Here is a 25202-nt window from a genome sequence, read left to right on the forward strand (position 1 = left end):
AAAGTATACATATCACACCGGTTTACAAGGAAGAAACTGTTGCCTCGTTGGCAGTTTACATTGAAACATTTAACAATTAACAAAAACATGAAGGCGCAAAGAGGAACTTAGTGGAGCTTACAGTGAACATTCATGATTATTTAAATATCAATAACTAACTCTTCAGGAACTTATGTACAGAAAGGGCTGAGGGACAACGACTATGCTGATAATGTCATTCTTCCTGCTCTTAGCTCTCCGGGAATGCTTGTGTGAAGAACCAAGTCTTAAGTTTCTTTTTGAAAGTACTATGGCAAGGTTCAAGTCGAAGGTCTGGGGGTATCGAGTTCCAGAGTGTAGGGCCCGCTGTGGATAGTGCGCGTTTCCTCAGGGAGGTTTTTGCCGGCTGGGTGATTAGCATGTTCTTGTACGCACTTCTAGTCGGTTTCTTGGAGGTGTGTAGCTGCAGTTGAAAAGTTAAGTTGAGAGGAGAGATGTTATGTAGGGCCTTGTGTATCATCATAATAGTTTTAAAGTGAATCCTGTATTTAATCGGAAGCCAATGGAGATGCTGGAGGATTGGGGTGATATGATCCCTTTTTTTGGCGTTTGTGAGTATTCTGGCCGTGGCGTTCAGGACCATCTGAAGTGGTTTGGTGGTGCAAGCGGGAAGGCCCAGAAGGAGAGAATTGCAGTAGTCCAGTTTCGGGAGTATGATTGATTGTAGCACCATACGGAAGTCTCGTAGAGTAGTAGAGGCTTTAGTTTCTTTAATACTTGTAATTTAAAGAAACATTCTTTTGTGGTGTTATTTACGAACTTGTTGAGGCTGAGTCTGTTGTCTAGAAGTACACCCAGGTCTCTTACTTGAGGTGAAGTTAGGTTCATGGAGGTGTCATGACTTTGGCTGGCAATTGGAGAGGTGGGTGGGACATAATTTTCAGGAGCAATAAGGAGGATTTCGGTTTTGTTTGTGTTTAAAACCAAGTTGAGGCTGGCGAGTAGGTTGTTGATTGCTGAGAGGCAATTATTCCAATATGACATAGTTTTGTGTAGAGATTCCGCTATAGGGATGAGAATTTGTATGTCATCCACGTATAGGAAGTGATTAAGCTTGAGGTTGGTAAGTAAATGACAGAGCGGGAGAAGATAGATATTGAAAAGAGTGGGTGAAAGGGATGATCCTTGCGGTACCCCCATCTTGGATTCAATGGGGTGGGACTCTTTACTGTTTATCTTGACCTTATAATATCTGTTCTCGAGAAACGATTTGAACCAGTTGAATGCTGCTCCTGTGATGCCAATGTCGGTGAGACGCTGAAGGAGGCACGTGTGGTTCACAGTGTCGAACGCTGAGGAGAGATCCAGAAGTGCAAGGAGGCAAGGTTGGCCTTTTTCCAGATTAAAGATAATAGTGTCTGCTAGTGGGGCTAATAGCGATTCGGTGTTCCGGGTCTTACGTAACCAAATTGGTTTCTGGTGAGGATGTTATTTTCGTCAAGGAATTCTGAAAGTTGTCTGTTTACAACTTTCTCCATATTTTTGGCAATCATTGGAAGGTTTGCTATGGGTCTGAAGTTAGCTGGGTCTGTGGTGGGAAGGTTGGGGTTTTTGAGGAGAGGCTTGAGCATTGCCAACTTGAGTTGGTTAGGGACTTGGCCTTGTGCGAGAGAGCAGTTGATGTCTGCAACGGGTTTGGCCATGATGATAGGGATCATGATGATAGGGATCGAACTCAGCACGTTGGACGGAATGTGATCTAAAGGATTAGACGATGGTTTTATCTTCTTAAGGATGTTCTCTATTTCTAAGGTGGACGTGGGCTCAAAGGAGTTGAGCGCTGCTGGGGTTGTTGAACGGTTGGGTGCGATGATTGAGTAATTTGATTAAGTAAGTTGATTGAATAATGGCAGACAATGCAACGACAGTGGCTTATGTTAATCGCCAGGGAGGAATCAAGAGCTAGCATGTGTAGTGGGAAATATCCCAACGCATGGAATGGGTGGAAGTGCATCTTCAGTTCTCAGCCTCCCACATTGCAGGAAAAGACAGTGTAAGAGCAGACTTCCTCAGCAGACAGAGTCTGGATCCAGGAGAATGGGAATTGTCAAGCAAGGCGTTTCAAAGAGTGGACTGCTGCCACCTCCCGTTTTAGCCCTGTTGGTGACATCTCACAATGCGAAAGTTCCTCACTTCTTCAGTTGCAGGAGACATCAAAAGTCCTTGGGCATCATTGCTCTTGTGCAGGAGTGGCCGGTAGGCAAGTTCCTATATCTCCCGATTCTTCAGTCGTAGAAGAGATCAACTATCCCTGGGGATTGACGCCTTTGTTCAGGCCTGGCCAGAGGAAGACCTGCTGTGTACGCCTTGGATGCCCAATTTTCCAGTCTCACAAGGTCTTCCTGCAATTTATCACAATCTGCTTGTGATTTAACTACTCTGAACAATTTTGTGTCATCTGCAAATTTGATTATCTCACTCGTCGTATTTCTTTCCAGATCATTTATAAATATATTGAAAAGTAAGGGTCCCAATACAGATCCCTGAGGCACTCCACTGTCCACTCCCTTCCACTGAGAAAATTGTCCATTTAATCCTACTCTCTGTTTCCTGTCTTTTAGCCAGTTTGCAATCCACGAAAGGATATCTCCACCTATCCCATGACTTTTTACTTTTCTTAGAAGCCTCTCATGAGGAACTTTGTCAAACGCCTTCTGAAAATCCAAGTATACTATATCTACCGGTTCACTTTTATCCACATGTTTATTAACTCCTTCAAAAAAGTGAAGCAGATTTGTGAGGCAAGACTTGCCCTGGGTAAAGCCATGCTGACTTTGTTCCATTAAACCATGTCTTTCTATTTGTTCTGTGTTTTTGATGTTTAGAACACTTTCCACTATTTTTCCTGGCACTGAAGTCAGGTTAATCGGTCTGTAGTTTCCCGGATCGCCCCTGGAGCCCTTTTTAAATATTGGGGTTACATTTGCTATCCTCCAGTCTTCAGGTACAATGGATGATTTTAATGATAAGTTACAAATTTTTACTAATAGGTCTGAAATTTCATTTTTTAGTTCCTTCAGAACTCTGGGGTGTATACCATCCGGTCTGGGTGATTTACTACTCTTCAGTTTGTCAATCAGGCCTACCACATCTTCTAGGTTCACCGTGATTTGATTCAGTCCATCTGAACCGGTGCACAAGATGGACCACTTGTTTGTTCTTCACGGTGGAAGGAAACAAGATGAGGCAGCTTTGCGGGCTACCATAGGTGATCACGGGAGTTTATGTAGAGACAAGAAAGCCAGTACCCTTTCATGTTAAAGCTCATTCCACTAGGGCCCAGGCAGTATCCTGGGCGGAAGCTAAGCTACTGTCTCCTGTTGACATCTGCCGAGCAGCGACCTGGTCTTCCCTGCACACCTTCTCCAGGTTCTATTGCCTGGACGTTCGGGCCCAAGAGGATGCAACCTTTGCAAGGACGATGCTAACTGGATTGCTGACAGCTTCCCGTCCCATTCGGGAGTAGCTTTTGTACATCCCATTGGTCCTGAGTCCATATGTCTACAATCTAGGAAATGGAGTTACTTACCTGATAATTTCGTTTTCTTTCATGTAGACAGATGGACTCAGCATCCCGCCCACAGCTCCCCAAAAATGGTGCCAAGGAATCACCCATGAGGTGAATCTAGATTCCAACAGGTTACAGGTAAGCTGTCACCCAATTCCGTAGATCAGGGCATCTATAATCTTGCTGGGATTCAGTGCTTATGTTTGGTTGAGTACAGTTAGTTGTCCATTTGTAATCAAGTTTTAATCAAATTTGTAATCAAGTTTTTCAAAGCTTGTCCACAATGACTTTTGAAAAGAATACTGGAGTGCTGAGGTCACTGCAGGGGTGTATCTAAGGTGACGCCAGCTTTGAAACCTGATTCCATCTCCATCTACTAGCAGGGGAGCACATAACCCATTGGCCCTGAGTCCATCTGTCTGCACTAAGGAAAACGAAATTTTAAGTAAGTAATTTCTCCATTTGTTTGGATTTCTAACAATTACCTCAGTACATCATGATTTAAGCTTTTTTTGTCTTTCATAATACTTCGTTTCCTAAAGTACAGTGAAATGACATTGGTCTTCTGGATCATCGTACAACATTACTAATTCTAATTGGGTTCTGCAGTTCTAAATCTATTTCATGATAGTATTCAAATATTGTATATATATACCTTTTATCAGGCAGAAATGAAATGCATATTTGTACACCTATTTGGATTTTTTTGGACAATGATATAATTGCTGTGTTAATACTTCATAAAAAAATAAGCAGGTGACTTAATTTCTAAAGTGTGAAATTATAAGCATTTTAATGGGTGTTTATTTTAGATAAGTTTCTTTAAGATGGGATCTGAAAATCTTACTTCTCAGCTGGAAGAGTTTTTGGCAAACATTGGAACAAGTGTACAAAAGTAAGTTAGAGCTTTTTTTTCCCCTCAAGCCATGTATTTGTTTTCCAAATTGGAGATGAATTTCAATTATGCAGCTAAAACTCAGAGCATTTTTTCTTGCTGTAAATGTTCTACATTGTGCTTTTATTTTCTGTTTAAAATGGCTCAGTGGCTGTACCGAATTGTATTGTGTAAGAAATGGGGGTTCAGGATCACTACAGAACTTCCTCAGCCATTGAAGCAAGGCACCTTGCTAGTTGAGATCTGAAAAGTAACAGGTAGTGCAGCAAAACAGTTAAGTCTTTAAAAAAAAAACAACTTTATACACTGTTTTATTGTTTTATGACTTTGTAAAATACAAGTTTATTTTAAATTTCTAATCAGGTATGAGTGAAGAAGAGATGGGTTACTCCTAATTATGTGACCTTAGATTATGATCTAATAATCTCCCATCTAGTTATATGTAATTCCTTTTGGTGATTATAATCTCGGATTTTAGTTTGTGGATCATATAATTGGGATTCACCCCTGTACCGAACATCCACCTCAAGCATGGGGGGAGAGGACTGCCTTGAGAGGTCATACTGACCAGGTCATGCACATTTCAGTGACTGGGCATGGTAGGTAAATCATTGCTGAGAGATTTTATTGAATTCTGCTTTATTACTTAAATTGGGGCAATGACTTTACTTGTTTTAGCTCAGCTCTTCCTCCACCCTGCAGTTGCCTACTTTACTTCTATTATAATAGTACTCGGTTGGTGTTTGGCTAGCAAATACTGACACCTTGTGTCCACTACTGGTACTGCAGCCTCTCACATCTGTCAAAACAAAAACTGAGTATATTTGTAGAGGCTGTTTTTTGTTTGTCTTGAATATGCGAGCACATACTGAGCTGGGCTGCAGGACACACATGTAGAGTCAGGTTGCAGCTTTGGTAATGTTAGGCTGCAGCAGAGTGGGCCGGAGGTGGGTATGTATTTAAAAGGGTGCCTGGGATGGAGGTTGAAAGGGAGAGAAAATGGATTTAGGGGGAATTGAGATGGGGATGTGAGGGGAACAGGACTGGAGCCAAGGGAGGGACACCTCACCCCCTTCACATTCTGTATCCTCCCCTGAAGTTCTGATTCTAGTAGTCTTCAATGAAAGAATAACTATAAATCCTCTATTTACAAAAGTTGCAGTAAAGACATTAATTTGAGTTCACATTTTGTGCAGGTTTCAGCTAGTCTCAAATAATACAAGGATATGCTCAGTCTGTTTCCTTGCAATAAAATACTTTTCCTGAAGTTCTATTGGTGAATCTTGATGATCGCTGTGTATTTTTCATAATTAATTGTTTAAATAGTGAAAAGTGCATGAAAATGTAATTCTTGTGACTGCTATTAAAGGTGCATTCTATGCCAGATTTTTCTCATTTTGGAAAAGTAATTAAAATAGTTTGGAATGTAATGAGCTGTACAAATATGCAGTTTAAGTACTATGAGCTAAGAAATCACAGGCATGGTAGGTCACATGATACCTCCCTTGTGATAACTGATGGATTGCTGTATCCAAACCAGAGAGTGGCACCTGTGATGTTTTACTTTTAGATTTATCAAATCGTGATGTTTTTCGCAGGAAAGGCCCCACTATTGTGTGTGTATGGATGGGGGTGTCGTCGCAATAATGGGGCCCCTCCCCTGAAAATGCATCGCAGCTATCTAGCGTGTTTTTATGTATTGTGGCCAAACGCTGTGAGTGGCCCTTTAATGCGACGGTGGCCCCAACCTCAGGGACCGCCATAGTTTTAAAGGGTTACTGGCCCCTTTCCCCCAAAAAAACCATGGCCAAATGGGGAGGTTAAATGGGGATTAGTGCAGACCCCCATTTCAACACGGGGCCACCGGTCAATAGAGCCCCAACTCCCCCAAAATGAAAAATAAGTGCAAATATGCACATGGCGGGCCCCCCCCCCCAAAAAAAATCTAACCCCTGCTCTTGTTTCCCTACCTTATCCTGGCTCCCATGTTGGGGATGGGTGCACCCTTGCACCCGTTCTGGTCAGCACCATTGAGAAGCTTAGGAGTGAGTGCCGAGGTGGTGACCTGGATTGCAAACTGGTTGACGGACAGAAAACAATGTGTGATGGTAAATGGAACTTACTCTGAAGAGAGAGCGGTGTTAAGCGGAGTGCCGCTGGGATTGTGTTGGGACCGGTCCTGTTCAATATCTTTGTGAGCGACATTGCAGATGGGATAGAAGGTAAGGTTTGTCTTTTTGCGGATGACACTAAGATCTGCAACAGAGTGGGCACGCCGGAAGGAGTGGAGAGAATGAGACGGGGTTTAAGGAAGCTGGAAGAATGGTCGAAGATATGGCAGCTGAGATTCAATGCCAAGAAGTGCAGAGTCATGCATATGGGGTGTGGAAATCCGAAAGAACTGTATTCGATGGGGGGAGAAGGTCTGAAATGTACAGAGCAGGAGAGAGACCTTGGGGTGATAGTCTTTAATAATCTGAAGTCGGCGAAACAATGTGACAAGGCGATAGCTAAAGCCAGAAGAATGCTGGGCTGCATAGAGAGAGGAATATCGAGTAAGAAAAGGGAAGTGATAATCCCCTTGTACAGGTCCATGGTGAGGCCTCACCTGGAGTACTGTGTTCAGTTCTGGAGACCGTATCTCCGAAGGGACAGAGACAGGATGGAGGCAGTCCAGAGAAGGGCGACCAAAAAGGTGGAGGGTCTTCATCGAATGACTTATGAGGAGAGATTGAAGAATCTAAATATGTATACCCTGGAGGAAAGGATGAGCAGGGGTGATATGATTCAAACTTTCAGATTCTTGAAAGGTTTTAATGATCCAAAGACAATGACAAACCTTTTCCATTGCAAAAAAATCAGCAGAACCTGGGGTCACGATTTAAAACTCCAGGGAGGAAGACACAGAACCAATGTCAGGAAGTATTTCTTCACGGAGAGGGTGGTGGATGCCTAGAATGCCCTTCCGGAGGAAGTGGTGAAGACCAAAACTGTGAAGGATTTCAAAGGGGTGTGGGATAAACACTGTGGATCCATAAAGTCTAGAGGATGTGAATGAAGAGAAGAGACAAGGGGTTGGCTTGCTTGCGGGAATGACAGCTACTACCTGGAGATTAATATCCTTATTCAATTTACATACACACAGTTAATGCGACTCCCAACATTGCTCTATGCTTCAACAGCAAGAGGAAATGTGGAAAAAAGGATTTGCATCCACAAAAAAGCAGGGGAGTAGCTTGCTTGTTACGGCGGTTACTACCCCAAACCAAATAAGACTGATACTTCACTTTCAATGCACATCCAGCATAGCTCTCTGATTCAACGGCAGAGAGAATGAAGAAAAGATGATTTATATTCAGCATCAACCAACAAGGAATGAATTACATAATCTGGGTAAACAAATAAGCATGGGTGTAGCTTGCTTGTTACGGCAGCTACTACCCCGAATCAATTAAGCATGATACTTCACTTGGAATACATATCCAGCGCAGCTCACTGCTTCAACAGGGGGGAATGAAGAAAAGAGGATTTATATTCAGACAACCAAAGAGGACTGAATTGCACAGGCAGGGTAAACAAACGGGAGTAGCTTGCTTATTACGGCGGTTACTACCCCAAACCAATTAGCTAGATACTTCACTTAGAATCACCTCCAGCACTGCTGTCTACATCGATGGTGGGGGTGGAAGGGAATTGGAACCAAAAAGTTACCAATAAGGGCCCTGACCTCAGCGGTCAGAGTAACAGATAAGTATGAAAACAAATAGGTGTGAAAGCTTGCTGGGAAGAATGGATGGGCCATTTGGTCATCTTCTGCCGTCACTTCTATGTTTCTATTTTCCAAAAATGGCGCCAACCTGACCTTGCTTTATCCAAAGATAAGGTGTGGGGGGCTTGAGCCTTTTTGGGGGGTGGGTGAATTGACACTTTGGGTGGCTGGGGACTTGAGCTGCCTGGGGGTGTGGGTGTTTTGTTTGACAGTTTGGGGGGGGGGGGGGGGCTGCTGCCTCACACACATTTGCATTTATTTTTCATTTCTGGGGAGTTGGGCCCATCTCAACTAGTGGCTCTAGGTTGAAACAGAGATCAGCATTGACCCCGCTCAACCTCCCCGTTTGGCCGTGGTCTGTTTTTTATTTTATTTATTTATTTTTTTAAATGGCTTTTTTAAATGTGTGAAGGGAGTCTTGGGACCCGCATTAGGGTCCCAGGCCTCCCACTGCACATCAAATGCTTCCCTAGGAGGAGGTGTTATTTTGTAGTGGCTGACCACCTTCTGGTTAGCCTTGAGAAAATATTAGCATCAAATTGCTTATAATGACCGTATTTGCATTATTCAGGCATGTAAATCATATGCAAAGAAGTCATTGTAATAAGGGTATCTGGGCGGGGAAATGCAAAATATCGCACACTATCGCTGTGATAGTGCACAATATACGCAATATAACGTGTATTAGAGCCCTAATGCATCTTGATGAATGACCCAGTTAGCAGTTCATATCATATGTTGATTGGCATGGTCAGCTGTCTTGAATATGGACCTTTTGTGGATATCTGTAGTGTATCAGTCCTGGAAGTGCTTACAGTTGGCATTAGTGTTAGAAACCATCTTCATTAATGCTAGTTTGAAGGGAGCATCGACCAGTCATTTATTGGTTTCTATTGTATAGACTGTTAGCGGTGTGGTTTCACTGTATTCTTTCTTAACAGCGTTCGCCGGGAAATGGATAGTGAAGTTGAGACCATGCAGCAAACTATACAGGACCTAGAAGTAGCCAGTGATCCGCTGTATTTACCTGATCCAGATCCCAAGAAACTTCCTGTCAATCGAAACTTAACCAGAAAGGCTGGTTATCTTAACATGAGGAAGTAAGTGTCACATTTCTGTTCTGTATTACACTGCTTCTGCAAAATTACTCGTGTAATGATACTAAATTAATGTCAGTTATGTTTGTTCTAAGTATTTTTGCACCTTGTTGTGATGAGCTTAGCTGGAAGCAAACATAAGCAAAGTTCTGGCATTTTCAGTTTTCTTTACAATGCCGAAATCTGTATTCTCATGAATATTATGGTAAAGAATATGCTGCTTTCTCCATGGACAAGCACAGCAAACTGCCACACAAGATTTGTGATGTCATCCAGGGCCATCAGATCATTTTTCTCTTAAAGCCCATAAAGTTCAAATTTACTTTCTGAGCATGTGTTACTATCCCCGCATGTGAGTCTCCTCCGTTTGTTTTTGTCTGCTACAGCGAACAGTCTGAAATCATCTCTCTCTCAGCGTCACCACTATTTCTCAGCGTATCTACAGGAAAGAAAGGGAAAAGTCCATTCAAAAATGTCAATAGTATGGATTTAAAATGTTCAAATTAGATTTATATTCCTTTTGTCTGAAATGCCTGGTACCAGATCATGACTCTTTGAGCTGAGCCCTTATGGATATAAGTCCCCGAGGATGCTAGTTTGCTAAGAACTTCAACTCAAGTATGAGCACACAAGCTCATCGAAGGAGACCAAGAGCTGAGGCGGATTGCTACCTTCCCTTCTGAAGGAAAATCCAAAAGCTGAAGAGAACATGTTTCAAACACACACATACCTTAGTGTTTTCCTACTCCACCCCAACAATCCACCAGGGCTTACTGCTGCCGTTAGTTATTAGTTGCTACCTGGTGGGAGTGGCAGGAGGAGGAGGACAGTGGAGCACCTGGTTCCTGGCCTTGTTCAGCTTCCTCTTACTTCAGCCCCTTTGCCCTCTGGGAGTTGTTGTAGTCCTCCCCTCGCATGACTGAGCTCTGGTCTAACTCAGCCCTCTTCTGTGTTCCATTCCTTTTTAGCTGTCGTAATGGGACATATCTCCCATTACGCTGGCAAGTACCCAAACATTACATGAGTAGATCCCAAGCTATTAATTCTCATTGATTAATATCAGTTTATGGACTTCTGCTCTAGGAACTTATACAAACCTTACCCAAGGTTTGTATAAGTTTATACAAACCTTACTCTAGGAACTTATACAATAAATGAATTAATAACCTGTCCTTTCTCTTCTAAGCCAAGTTCTTATCACCCTGTTATATGTAACTGCCTTTTCAGCACCATTGTTATAGTTATGTTTACTATGCACCCCTGTTTTATGTGAACCAGCATGATGTGACTGCTGTCTCGAATGCCGGTATATAAAAATTTGAAATAAATATAAATAAATAAACCTTTTTTAAACCCAGCTACACAAACTGCTGTAACCATATCCTCTAGCAATGAATTCCAGAGCTTTATTATGCGATGAGTGTGAGAGAATTTTCTACGATTTATTTTAAATGAGCTACTTGCTAACTTTATGGAGTGCCCCCTAGTCCTTGTATTATTTGAAAGAATAAATAACCAATTCACATTTACCCATTCAAGACCTTTCATGATTTTGTAGACCTCTATCATATCCCCCCCTCAGCCATCTCTTCGCCAAGCTGAACAGCCCTAACCTCTTTAGCCTTTCCTCCATCCCCTTTATCATTTTGGTCGCCCTTCTCTGTACTTTCTCCAGTGCAACTATATCTTTTTTTTTTTTTTTTAGATGCAGCGACCAGAAATGCACACAAGGTGCTGTCTCACTATGGAGCGATACAGAAGCATTATGACATTACTATTTTATTTGCCATTCCCTTCCTAATAATTCCTAACATTGTTTGCTTTTTTTGATCACCACAGCACACTGAGTCAGCGATTTCAATATATTGTCCATTATGATGCCTAGATCTTTTTCTTTCCTGGGTGGTAATTCCTAATGTGGAACCTAACATCGTGTAACCACAGCAAGGGTTATTTTTCCCTATATGCATCACCTTGCACTTGTCCACATTAAATTTCATCTGCCATTCGGACACCCAATCACAAGATCCTCCTGCAATTTATCACAATCCACTTGAGATTTAACTACTCTGAATAATTTTGTGTCATCTGCAAATTTAAGCACCTCATTCGTTGTGCCCCTTTCCATATTATTTATAAATATATTAAAAAGCACTGGTCCTAGTACAGATTCCTGAGGCACTCCATTGTTTTACCTTTTTCCATTGTGAAAACAGACCAGTTAATCCTACTCTCTGTTTCCTGTCTTTTACCAGTTTGCAATCCACAAAAGGATATCTCCTCCTGTCCCATGACTTTTTAGTTTCCTTAGAAGCCACTCATGAGGGACTTTGTTGAACGCCTTCTGAAAATTCAAATACACTACCGGGTGGATTTTAAATGCCCTGCTCGCGTAAATCCGCCCGGATTTACGCGAGCGCCTATTTTGCATAGGCCGCTGGTGCACACAGAGCCCTGGGATGCGCGTAAGTCCCGGGTTTTTTTTTAAGGGGGCGTGTCAGGGGCGGTGCCGAATGACGCGGCGTTTTGGGGGCGGGACCAGGGGCGTGGCGCCGGCCCAGGGGCATGGTCGAGGCCTCCGGACCAGCCCCCGGGTTGGATGACGGCGCGCCAGCAGTCCGCTGGCGCGCATAGATTTACATCTGCTTCTAGCAGGCGTAAATCGAGGGACAAAGGTAAGGGGGGGGGGTTTAGATAGGGCCAGGGGGGTGGGTTAGGTAGGGGAAGGGAGGGGAAGGTGAGGGGAGGGCGAAAGAAAGTTCCCTCCGAGGCCGCTCCGATTTCGGAGCGGCCTCGGAGGGAATGGAGGCAGGCTGCGCGGCTCGGTGCGCACAGGCTGCCCAAAATCGGCAGCCTTGCGCGTGCCGATCCAGGATTTATAAGATACGTGCGGCTATGCGCGTATCTTATAAAATCCAGCGTACTTTTGTTTGCGCCTGCTGCGCGAACAAAACTCCGTGATCGCGCTCCTTTTTTAAAATCTACCCCTACATGTACTGGTTCATCTTTGTCCACATGTTTATTCACCCCTTCATAAAAATGTAGGAGATTGGTGAGGCAAGACTTCCCTTGGGTAAATCCATGCTGGCTGTGTTCCATTAATCCATGGCTATCGAAATGTTCTGTGATTTTATTCTGTATAACCATTTCCATGATTTTTCCTGGTACTGAAGTCAGGCTCACTGGTCTATAGATTCTCAGACCTCTACTGGAGCCCTTTTAAAATATCGGAGTTACGTTGGCCACTCTCCAGTCTTTAGGTACAATAGATGATTTTAATGATAGGTTACAAATTTTTGCTAATAGGTCTGAAATTTCATTTTTGAGATCTTTCAGAACCCTGGGGTGTATACCATCCGTTCCAGGCGATTTACTACTCTTCAGTTTGTCAATTTGGCCTACTACATCTTCCAGGTTCACCATAATTTAGTTCAGTTCATCTGAGTCATCACCATTGAAAACTCTTTGGAATGAGTATCTCCCCAACATCCTCTTCAGTAAACACTGAAGAAAAAATTAATTTAGTCTTTCCGTAATGGCCTTATCTTCCCTAAGTGCCCCTTTAACCCCTTGATTATCTGATCATCCAGCCGACTCCCTTGTTGGCTTTCTGCTTCGATATATTTAAAAGTTTTTATTATGAGTTTTTGCCTATATGGCCAACTCCTTTTCAAATTCTCTCTTAGCCTATCTTATCAATGTCTTACATTTAACTTGCCAATGCTTATGCTTTATCCTATTTTCCTCTGATGGATCCGTCTTCCAATTTTTGAATGAAGATCTTTTGGCTAAAAGATCAACCCTCCTCTCATCCCAATGACACCATTCCCTCCAAAGCCTTACTTGCCATCCCCAACGCCATAGTCAGAGCTATAGCACATATCAACTGCTCACTCGCCCATGGGTCTGTCCCAGACAAACTCAAACACACCGTAGTCGAAACCCTCCCTTGACCCGAAAGACCCCTCCAACTTCTGCCCAATCTCCAACCTCCCTTTCATTGCCAAGCTAATGGAAAGAGTTGTTAACTCACAACTCATGGACTATCTTGAAAATCATGCGATCCTCCGTGCATCTCAGTTTGGTTTCCGGAAATACTTCAATACTGAATCACTACTCCTCTCCCTATCCGACCACCTCCTCAGAGGTATGGGCCAAGGCCACAGCTACCTCCTCACCCTCCTCGATATTTTGGCAGCTTTTGACATTATTAGCCACCAGCACCTACTAACACGCTTAGAAAGCATCGGCATTTCAGGCCTTGCCTTGGCCTGGTTCAAATCCTACCTCTCAAACAGAAAACTCTCCGTTCAAATTGGTAATTCCACATCTGCCCCACAGCCCTTACAACAAGGAGTCCCCCAAGGTTCATCACTCTCCTCCACCCTCTTCAATGTCTACCTCACCCCCCTCTGCCAACTCCTCTCTGATCTCAAACTTAAGTTCTTTCTCTACGCTGATGATGTCCAGATCATCATCCCTATGCAGAACTCCATTTCTGATGCCCTAGAGCACTGGGAAAACTGCCTTACAGCCATCAATGCCTTTCTCACCAACCTCCATCTTGCCCTCAATACAAACAAAACGGAACTCCTGCTTATCTCCCCCCACTCTTCCCCCTCACCCCTACTGTCCTTCACCCCCACACCTAACCCCCTTTCAGCACAACCATTTGTGAGGGATCTTGGAGTTCTCATTGATCACCAATTAAGCATGAAGAACTGTCAACTCTATACTCAAAACTGGCTTCTTCAAACTCAACATACTTAAAAAAAACTTAGGACTCTCTTACACACCCAAGACTTCCGGACAGTAATCCAAGCCACCATCTCTTCTAAACTTGATTACTGTAATGCTCTCCTCCTAGGGCTCCCATACTCCACAATAAAACCACTGCAAATGCTACAAAACGCCACAGCAAGACTCATCGCAAATTCCCGCAAACACGATCACATCACTCCCATCCTCAGAGACCTACACTGGCTCACCATCCCCTCCCACATTCACTACAAAACCTTGACCATAGTGCATAATTGGTTAGACCTTCCTTTCTCTGCTCCCCAGTCCACCCGCCCTACCAGAACTGCAAACAAAGGTACCCTTCTTGTGCCCTCACTGAAAATAGCCCACCTCTCTTTTGTATGCAACCGTGCCCCCTTGATTGCTGGTTCCGTCCTATGGAACACCTTGCCACCCAACCTGCGCCTCGAACCCTGTGTGAGCAAATTCAAAAAGAAATTAAAAACTTTACTATTCAAACAAGCCTATCCAGAATAGACTTTACCACATGATGTTTACTACATGGTGTTGTATGCATTCCTCATTTTGAGGTACCAGTTGTTTTTGTTTATCTTTTCTTCATAACTGCTCCTTGTTACCCCCTCCCAGTTCATTGTTCCCCTGTTATCATGTAATTTCCAAGCTTATTTTGTTTAATGTAAACCGATATGATGTCCACAACTAATACCGGTATATAAAAATCTCTTTCAACAAAAATAAATAAATAAAAAATAGCCTCTCTTACCTCACTTTTAACCATGCCAGCAATTGTTGAGCCTTCCTTCCACCTTTAATGCGTGGAATACATCTGGATTGTGCTTCTAAGGTGGTATTTTTAAACAATGTACACACCTGTTGCGCACACTTTACCTTTGTAGCTCCATCTTTGTATTTTGTTTGTTTTTTAAACTATTTTCCTCCTTTTGTCAGTTTCCATTTTCAAAGTTTTTAGTGCTAGAGCATGTGATCATGTTATGATCACTGTTGTCAAGTGGTCCCCACCACTGTGACCTCTATCACCAGATCCTGGTCTCCACTGAGAATTATATCTAAAATTGTTGCCTCTCTTGTCTGTTCCTGAACTAATTGCTCCATAAAACTGTCATTCCATTCAGGAACTTTATCTAGTCTATATTGGGGTAATTGAAATCTTTCCAATATTACTGCACTGCTAATTTGGTTAGATCCCTAATTTCTTTTTGCATTTCACTGTCCGTCTTATCGTGTTGGCCAGGTGGACTGTAGTATAATCCTATCGCTACACTCTTCCCCAACACAAGGGATTTCTACCCATAAAGATTTGATTGTGCATTTAGTCTCATGCAGGATCTTTATCCGTTGGATTCTATGCCATTCCGGACATAAAGCGCCACCTTGCTCCTCTCTATCATTGCGATATAATTTGTACTCTGGTATAGCACTATCTCATTGATTATCCTCCTTCCACCATGTCTCTGAGATGCCAACTAAGTCTGTCATCTTTCAGTGATATACATCTAACTCTCCCATCTTACTTCTTAGACTTTTGGCATTAGCATACAAACATTTCAAAGTGTGTTTTTGGTTTGTATTAACATTCTGATTTTCAGTTGTCAGGGATAATTTTGAATCTTTTAGCTTGGGTGATTCTTTACTTATAGGCACATGGACTAGTTTTCTTATTATTGAAACCTCTTTGTTGGGATGCCCTAACTCTAATGCTTCATTAGTATCCTTTGAAGATACCTCCCTCCAAACCATGTGCTGCTGAGCGACTGTCTGTTTTCCCTTTTTTTTTCTAGTTTAAAAGCTGCTCTATCTCCTTTTTAAATGTTAGCACCAGCAGCCTGGTTCCACCCTGGTTAAGGTGAAGCCCATCCAGAAAAGACTCCCCCTTCCCCAAAAGGTTCCCCAGTTCTTTACAAAACTGAATCCCTCTTCCTTGTACCATTGACTCATCCACACATTGAGTCTCTGGAGCTCTGCCTGCTTTTGGGGACCTGCGTGTGGAACAGGGAGCATTTCAGAGAATTCTACCCTGGAGGTTCTGGTTTTCACCTTTTCTACTTAAGAGCCTAAATTTTGCTTCCAGAACCTCCCTCTCACACTTCCTATGTTGGTGCCCACATGTAACATGACAGCTGGCTCCTCTCCAGCACTGTCTAAAATCCTATCTAGATGATTTATTCAGTTGTCTCTTGTTATACCATCTTTGGGTTTGAAAATGCTCAGTGAAAGTGCATCAGGTCAGCACAATGACCATATCGATGGCACATCACAATTCAGCAACAATCCAGATAAGACAGGCTAAGAGAGAATTTGAAAAGAAGTTGGCTGTAGAGGCAAAAACTCACAGTAAAAACTTTTTAAAATATATCCGAAGCAGAAAGCCTGTGAGGGAGTCAGTTGGACCGTTAGATGATCGAGGGGTTAAAGGGGCACTTAGAGAAGATAAGGCCATCGCGGAAAGATTAAATGATTTCTTTGCTTTGGTGTTTACTGAAGAGGATGTTGGGGAGGTACCCGTAATGGAGAAGGTTTTTATGGGTAATGATTCAGATGGACTGAATCAAATCACGGTGAACCTAGAAGATGTGGTAGGCCTGATTGACAAACTGAAGAGTAGTAAATCACCTGGACCTGATGGTATACACCCCAGAGTTCTGAAGGAACTAAAAAATGAAATTTCAGACCTATTAGTAAAAATTTGTAACTTATCATTAAAATCATCCATTGTACCTGAAGACTGGAGGATAGCAAATGTAACCCCAATATTTAAAAAGGGCTCCAGGGGCGATCCGGGAAACTACAGACCGGTTAGCCTGACTTCAGTGCCAGGAAAAATAGTGGAAAGTGTTCTAAACATCAAAATCACAGAACATATAGAAAGACATGGTTTAATGGAACAAAGTCAGCATGGCTTTACCCAGGGCAAGTCTTGCCTCACAAATCTGCTTCACTTTTTTGAAGGAGTTAATAAACATGTGGATAAAGGTGAACCGGTAGATATAGTATACTTGGATTTTCAGAAGGCGTTTGACAAAGTTCCTCATGAGAGGCTTCTAGGAAAAGTAAAAAGTCATGGGATAGGTGGCGATGTCCTTTCGTGGATTGCAAACTGGCTAAAAGACAGGAAACAGAAAGTAGGATTAAATGGGCAATTTTCTCAGTGGAAGGGAGTGGACAGTGGAGTGCCTCAGGGATCTGTATTGGGACCCTTACTGTTCAATATATTTATAAATGATCTGGAAAGAAATACGACGAGTGAGATAATCAAATTTGCAGATGACACAAAATTGTTCAGAGTAGTTAAATCACAAGCAGATTGTGATAAATTGCAGGAAGACCTTGTGAGACTGGAAAATTGGGCATCCAAATGGCAGATGAAATTTAATGTGGATAAGTGCAAGGTGATGCATATAGGGAAAAATAACCCATGCTATAATTACACGATGTTGGGTTCCATATTAGGTGCTACAACCCAAGAAAGAGATCTAGGTGTCATAGTGGATAACACATTGAAATCGTCGGTTCAGTGTGCTGCGGCAGTCAAAAAAGCAAACAGAATGTTGGGAATTATTAGAAAAGGAATGATGAATAAAACGGAAAATGTCATAATGCCTCTGTATCGCTCCATGGTGAGACCGCACCTTGAATACTGTGTACAATTCTGGTCGCCGCATCTCAAAGATATAATTGCGATGGAGAAGGTACAGAGAAGGGCTACCAAAATGATAAGGGGAATGGAACAGCTCCCCTATGAGGAAAGACTAAAGAGGTTAGGACTTTTCAGCTTGGAGAAGAGACGACTGAGGGGGGATATGATAGAGGTGTTTAAAATCATGAGAGGACTAGAACGGGTAGATGTGAATCGGTTATTTACTCTTTCGGATAGTAGAAAGACTAGGGGACACTCCATGAAGTTAGCATGGGGCACATTTAAAACTAATCGGAGAAAGTTCTTTTTTAATCAACGCACAATTAAACTCTGGAATTTGTTGCCAGAGAATGTGGTTCGTGCAGTTAGTATAGCTGTGTTTAAAAAAGGATTGGATAAGTTCTTGGAGGAGAAGTCTATTACCTGCTATTAAGTTCACTTAGAGAATAGCCACTGCCATTAGCAATGGTTACATGGAATAGACTTAGTTTTTGGGTACTTGCCAGGTTCTTATGGCCTGGATTGGCCACTGTTGGAAACATGATGCTGGGCTTGATGGACCCTTGGTCTGACCCAGTATGGCATTTTCTTATGTTCTTATGTTCTAGATATCTGCAAAACTGCCATATGGTCACTATACAAATTTAAAAAAACATTACTGTCTGGGTAAGGACTCAGGTAAAGATAATATCTTTGAATAAGGAGTGCTAAAAAAACAAATGTGTAAATTATCAAAACATGCTTCTCGCAAAATATAAGACTATTGCAAAGGAACCATTCAAAGGCAAAACTTTTTCAGAGCAACTCTTAGCTGGGGAGTTCGTTCTTGTATGGCAGTTAGTTGTGATTGTCCACAGAGCAAGCAAAGTTGCTTATTTGTAACTGATGCTTTCCAGGGATAGCAAAAACAAACAGCTTCACAAACCCTCCCTTCTCCCTGGGAATTTGACATAGCTTTGGTAAAATACTGAGGAGATTCGCACCTGGGGGTGGAAGCCCCATGCATGCTCAGAAAGCAAAGTTGAACTTTCTGGGCATTGAGAGAAGAATGACCCAACTCTGCACCTTTGAATGACATCACCCATCTTGTGTGGCTGTTTGTTTTGTTGTCCATGGAGAACACCTGTTACAAGTAAGCAACTTTTCTTTCCTGGTCATCCTGCTAGACCAGTACAGACAAGTGGGTTTTATGCTACTCCCCAGCTGATGGAGACAGAGGCCATGCCTTTTTCTCCATGTCTGTGTGTACTCTTGTGATCTGCCATGATCTTTTGGAATGTGCGGAATATAAATACAATAAATAAATATCATCACTAGAGTGAGTTGTAGTCTCTCTCCAGCAGATGGTGGACATGGGTGGATTGGTGCAGCAAGATTCCAAGCTCTCAGGGACCTTGTTCCATGCCTCAGTCTGGTTGAGCAGAGACTGTACTGCTTCTTGGACAACAGTCTTTCTTTAGGCTAATTCCCCCTGTTCACCAACTTTACCTTCCAAGTCCTTCGGCTTACTCGATTGAAGCCAAGAGAACAATTTTGGATCTACTATCTCAATACTGTAGTTCCCAAAGTTTTAAACATTGAAGTGGAATGGTACTCAGTTATGTGAAGACATATATAAACGCCATTACCGGAGCCCTTCGGGTTACAGCTTCTGGTTTTTTGATCTTGGCAACAAGAGAGAGATGGTATGGCGATGAAGGGTTAACACTGTCATTTTAACAGTGCAATGTATAAGAGCTGTTGTAACTCTATCATAATCACGTTTGTACCAAGAATGTTTAAAAATTGACTGGTGTGTTTGTGCTATTCAATGTATCATAGGCATGCACATGCATTTACTTGTTCCTGACACATCGTTTAACTATTCAAGGCTTAATGATGATCTATTCATTTTATGACCACAACAAACTGACATTTAAATGGATTGATAAATGAATGAAAGAGTGGCTACTATTTGAGAATTCCCCCTGATTCAGTGAATGAAACATGGACCTGTGTCGGGAAGTTTCAATTCACTTCGGAATAAAATAAGTTTTGCATATAAAAAAACATGCACTTTTTACTTTATTTTATACCGGGAGTGTCTAGTATGATGGCCACATAAATGGTAAAAATCTTGGCTTGGGAAGGTGGTTTATGATTGTTTGTACACTCTTCCTTTGTTGCACTCTTATAAATTTTAAAGCTATAATCAGACTGTAAGATTTCAGCACTAAGACTATGTGTACTTCTTGTTTTAGTAAGACTGGGCTTGTGTCCTCTACTTGGGAAAGACAATATTACTTTACTCAGGGTGGAAACCTGATGAGTCAAGCCAGAGGTGATGTGGCAGGAGGACTTGTCATGGACATCGATAACTGTTCAGTAATGGCTGTGGACTGTGAAGACCGAAGATACTGCTTTCAAATCACATCTTTTGATGGCAAAAAGTTAGTATGGATTCTAACAAGTTACCTGTTTAAAGAGAATAACCTATTCGTAGATGTTGGCTGATAAAGACCATTAGGTCTAACCTGTCTGCCACTGAAAATGTTTGTTGGAATAGTCTCCCAGAGCAGTTGCATCTAAAAGTGTGTTCTAAGAGCTTTAGGAAATTTGCTAAAAATGTACTTTTTTCAGCTGGCATTTGAGTTGGTGCGCAATAATTGAACGCTTTGAATTTTCTAGGTTGTCAGGCTGAGAATTGTATTGTCAGGAAGAAAATAACCCATACTGTGATCTTTTAGGGTTCATAAGTAGTATGTATGTTTGTCTTTAATTTTATGGTATTTTTGGGGGAAAATTTCTTAATAAATAAAATGCTTTACAATTGTATCAGTTTTATGGTTTTTTTATAAAACCATAAAATTGATACAAACCTCAAAAATATGTTTAACCAAGAGAAACCAGTAATCCTACTATTAGGGCTATTCTTTCCTCACAATGTATGCCTATACTCAATATTCAACACAAATGAGGACTACCAAACTTCTCACTCAATTTCACAAAACATATTTCATAACTCAGGGAATTAGTATCAGAATATTTGTGCGCTATCGTTTAGGCTCTTGCCCTTACAGGGCTACAACCATATTCATGGCAACAACAGCACTTGATTGTTAACCTCATTTACCAATTCCCATTAAAGCACAATTTTTATTTATCAATTTTTAAAACTGCACATTAATTTGCTCTGTTACTTATCTTTTTTTCAAAATTGCTCCGTGAAACCTCCGATTCCTTCCATCACCTCCTCTCGTGACTCAAAACCTGATGTGCTCCTTACCACCCTTTCAGTGTCTCTGTTTTTGTGACTGTCAAAACTTTTCAACCTCCCAACATTGCAATGTTTCGGCGGCTCATCTCGCCTGCTTCAGGGGATTCTTCCTAATAAAAAACACACACACTATCACACTATTCCCTTACAGAAATTTTTTTTTTTATCATTTTACAAAAAAAAAAAATTTTCTGTAAGGGAATAGTGTGATAGTGTGTGTGTTTTTTATTATTAGGAAGAATCCCCTGAAGCAGGCGAGATGAGCCGCCGAAACATTGCAATGTTGGGAGGTTGAAAAGTTTTGACAGTCACAAAACCAGAGACACTGAAAGGGTGGTAAGGAGCACATCAGGTTTTGAGTCACAAAAAAAAAAAAAAAAAAAAGTTATAAATAAATAAATACAGAATTTCCTTTTTTAATCTGACGAAAAATTATCCCCTAACTTGAATCGGTTATTTCCCTTCCCAAAACACCCTTCTTATTTTCTTAATTGTATTCTTTTCCTTTTTTGGAGGCCATAAAACAGGGGTGGCCAGCTCTGGTCCTCAAGAGCCATAAACACACCAGGTTTTCAGGACATCTACGATGAATATGCATGAGAGAGAGTTGCATGCACTGCCTCCATTATATGCAAATCTATCTCATGCATATTCATTGTGGATATCCTGAAGGACTGGGGTTGGCCACCCATGCCATAAGGCATAGAAATTAGGCCCTTGCTTTGTTAGGGACTTAGGGCAAACTGTTCTCATTTTGTCAGCTCTGTATTACTGTATTTTTTTGTAGAAAACCTTTTAAGTTGCAAATATTTGATCATTGGCACTCTGTCTTCCTTAACTTTTGCAGCTGCTCAATAGAAAGAACTTCCCTAAATATTATACATCTGACTAACTCTGTCAAACTGCAGCTTTCCCCTTGTGCAAAAGCCTCATGTGTTAAATTGCTCTGGAAAATCTGGATTATCTCATAGTGAAGACTATGGGAATGGAATTAATGATAATTGATAATAATAAGCAATTGATTCCAAGTGCCAAAGTAGGCCCAGTTAAGAGGTGATGCTGCCAAGTATTTGAAAACCATGTAAACGATACCCAAGAAGATAGCCCAGTCCTTCTCTAATGTAATCCAGTGTTTCTCCTCTGGGCAAGTATGCCATACTATTATACTCTTTTTTTTTTTTTTTTTTTTTGAAACTTTATCTACCTTATAAATGGCCTGTGACCGACGGCCCGCAAATGCGCAGTAGAGCGCAGCTCTACTGCGCATGTGCGGGCAAGGATGTCGATCAGAAAAAAAAAATGGCGGTGGGGCCGCAGGAGCGGGAGGAGAAGCAGCGGCGCCACGCGCGCGTGCGGTGCCGCTGCTTCTCCTCCCCAGATCTGCCGGCAGATCTCGGGGGGGGGGTGTCACTCCCGCGCCCCCCCCCACCGAGATCTGCCGGCAGATCTCGGGGGGGGTGTCACTCCCGCGCCCCCCGAGATCTGCCGGCAGGAGCGGGAGGAGTTAATGGAGCCGGGTGAGGGTTGCGGGAAGTCGCGCTTACGGCGCCGGGAGGAAATGGAGGTGGGTGAAGGGAGGGAGGGAGGGAGAGGGGGACTGAGTGAGTGGGAGGGAGAGGGGGACTGAGTGAGTGGGAGGGAGGGAGAGGGGGGACTGAGTGGGAGGGAGTGAGGGAGAGGGGGGACTGAGTGAGAGGAGAGGGAGGGTGGAGAGGAGTGGGTGGGGGAGGGGGGTGGTGAAGAGTGAGGGGAGAGAGAATGAGGGGGAGGTGAGAGACAGAGGGATGTAGCCCGTTTTAACGGGCTTTACGGCTTGTTTATATATAAACCATAACAAACATAACAGCATATATATCCAGGTTAACAATATTTGGTGTTTTTTTTTTTTTTTGAGAAAAGGAAACCCCCCTCCCCACTCCCACCCTCCCCAGTTGTCCAACCTTCATGAGTTGTCGAGGTCGATATTCATAAAACATTAAATGTCCAAAATGTACATGCTCTTATGTTGATCTGCTACCACCATCAGAAGGGTCCGTAGATGACTGACGATGTGTAGTCTCAGTCCAAGGATCACAGACCAGTCCAGGAGCAGGAGTTAGATATGCTGTAAATCCCGCCCATATTTGAGAGGTACCTATCCGCTGATGTGAGACATCTGGATCCAACATTGAGTACTCTAGGGCACACAGTCTTACCATTTTACTAAACCAATGTTCAAATGGGGGACCCTTAGAAGCCAACCAGTGAGTTAATATGATCTGTTTCCCCAACACTCCAGCTTTTCGAAGGAGTAGGGTCTGGGACCGGGATAAATGCAAGTATGGCGAGGACTGAACCCCAAATAACCACAGACTAGGGTCTAAAGGTAACACCACATGGAGTAATACAGAACAGAACCGCCTTATCTCCCGCCACAATTGTATGATTGCCCCACAGTCCCAGAAGCAATGATAATAATGACTGTCTTGTGACGCACATTTGGGGCAGGCTGCCGAGGCAGCAATCTTCATTTGAGCTGCTCGAGTGGGTGTAATATAATATTGCCAAAGAAACTTATATTGGACTTCGCGTAAGACTACATTCTCTGTAATAACATATAAGTCTTTAAAGCACTGTGTAAATTCTGCTAGCGTTAATGAAAAAAGTGTCCAGGCTACCCATTTGGTGTAAACCGGGAGCAAGTGTGAAGTGGTATCCCATGTCTGGATTTCTTTATAAAAAAAAGAAAGGGATGGCTTTTTCATACTACTAATGTGAACCATGTCGCGGATCTTCTGAGTATGCAAAGTGTCCTGCAATCTCGGTTTCATGGCCATTATAAAATGCACCAATTGGCAATAAGCAAAGGAATCTGTAGTAGGTAAATTATATCTTTGTTGTAGTGCGCCAAAAGAAAGAAGAGATCCCGTCGTGGCATCATACATATCATAAATATAAGTCAGCCCTACTTTTTGCCATCTAAAAAAAGCTGCCGTTTCTTGCCCTGGAGGGAACAAAGCATGCCCAGTGATCTGGAGCAAGGACGTCAGACGGGTGGGCACATGCCCACTATTACAAAGCGCTAACCAGGTCCGTCTGCAGGTACGCAGTAATTCATGAGCCTTAAGATGGATGGGTAGGAGGTGGGTGTCTATTTGCAATAGGGGATTTAGCGAATGCACTCCATACCACTCCAAAAGGTGTGCATGTGGTGTATAAGTGGATGTGGAGGAGAGCCAGTCCCGCACATAGCGAGTGTTGCACGCCAAATTATACAATAACAAATTGGGGCATTTCACTCCCCCTCTCTCGGTTGAACTAGTTAGGGTCTCCATCATTAGCCGGGCTTTCTTACCACCCCACACAAACCGTTTGAGTGCTCTTTTAATCTGATGGTGATCAGCCTTTGTCAAATAAAGAGGTACCATTTGGAAAGTATACAGCCACTTAGGCAGAAGGATCATTTTGAACAAATGGATGCGTCCAAACAAAGATAGCGGAAGCGACGTCCACCTGTGCAAGGATGCCAAGGTCTGTTTAAGAAGTGGCAGTATGTTTATCTTATATAAATTAGTGATACACGTGGGGAGGAAGATTCCCAAATATTTCAAGGATTCCGTTACCCATCTGAGGGGAAAGGTCCCTTGCCAAGTAGTACGGAGATGACCCGCAACATCTATAGCCTCGGATTTGGAATAGTTAATTTTAAGGCCTGCAAAAGCGCCAAACCTATTTTGTATGTCCATTGCTGCTGAAAGGGACCGGAGGGGGGAGGTGAGAAATAGTAACAGGTCATCGGCAAAGGCAGCTATCTTGAAAACGTGCTTAGGCCCTCCGAATCCTTTCACATGAGTGCTGGTCTCAATTTTCCGGAGCAATGGGTCCAGAGATAAAATATATAGGAGGGGAGAAAGGGGGCACCCCTGACGAACCCCCCTTTGGATCTCTAGCCCCTCAGACAAGCATTCATTAGCCAATATGCGGGAGGTGGGATTATCATACAGCAAGGTAAGGTATTGTAAAAAGTCCCCTCGAATCCCAAACCGTTGTAAAATAGAAAAAAGGTAAGACCAGTCTACACGGTCAAAGGCCTTTTCCGAATCCAACGCCACCACCAATGCCGGTATGTTGTGTTGTTGGCAGATTTGCATGGCGGTGATAATTTTAATAATATTCGCCGTGGGTTTCCGGCCCCTAACAAAGCCCGTCTGGGAACCCAAAACCAATCGGGGTAAGACCACAT

General features: G+C 42.7%; 1 protein-coding gene across 1 annotated transcript in view; it reads left to right on the forward strand.

The window, feature by feature from the left end:
- APPL1 (adaptor protein, phosphotyrosine interacting with PH domain and leucine zipper 1) overlaps positions 1-25202 on the forward strand; it is a 124213-nt gene that overhangs the window by 45377 nt on the left and 53634 nt on the right. The window contains exons 9-11 of the mRNA XM_029600926.1: positions 4360-4442; positions 9153-9311; positions 19965-20153. Of these exons, the coding sequence (XP_029456786.1) occupies positions 4360-4442; positions 9153-9311; positions 19965-20153 (431 nt within the window). The remainder of the gene's footprint in view (positions 1-4359; positions 4443-9152; positions 9312-19964; positions 20154-25202) is intronic.

Source organism: Rhinatrema bivittatum, chromosome 4, assembly GCF_901001135.1.
Source record: "Rhinatrema bivittatum chromosome 4, aRhiBiv1.1, whole genome shotgun sequence".
Classification (NCBI taxonomy): Eukaryota; Metazoa; Chordata; class Amphibia; order Gymnophiona; family Rhinatrematidae; genus Rhinatrema; species Rhinatrema bivittatum.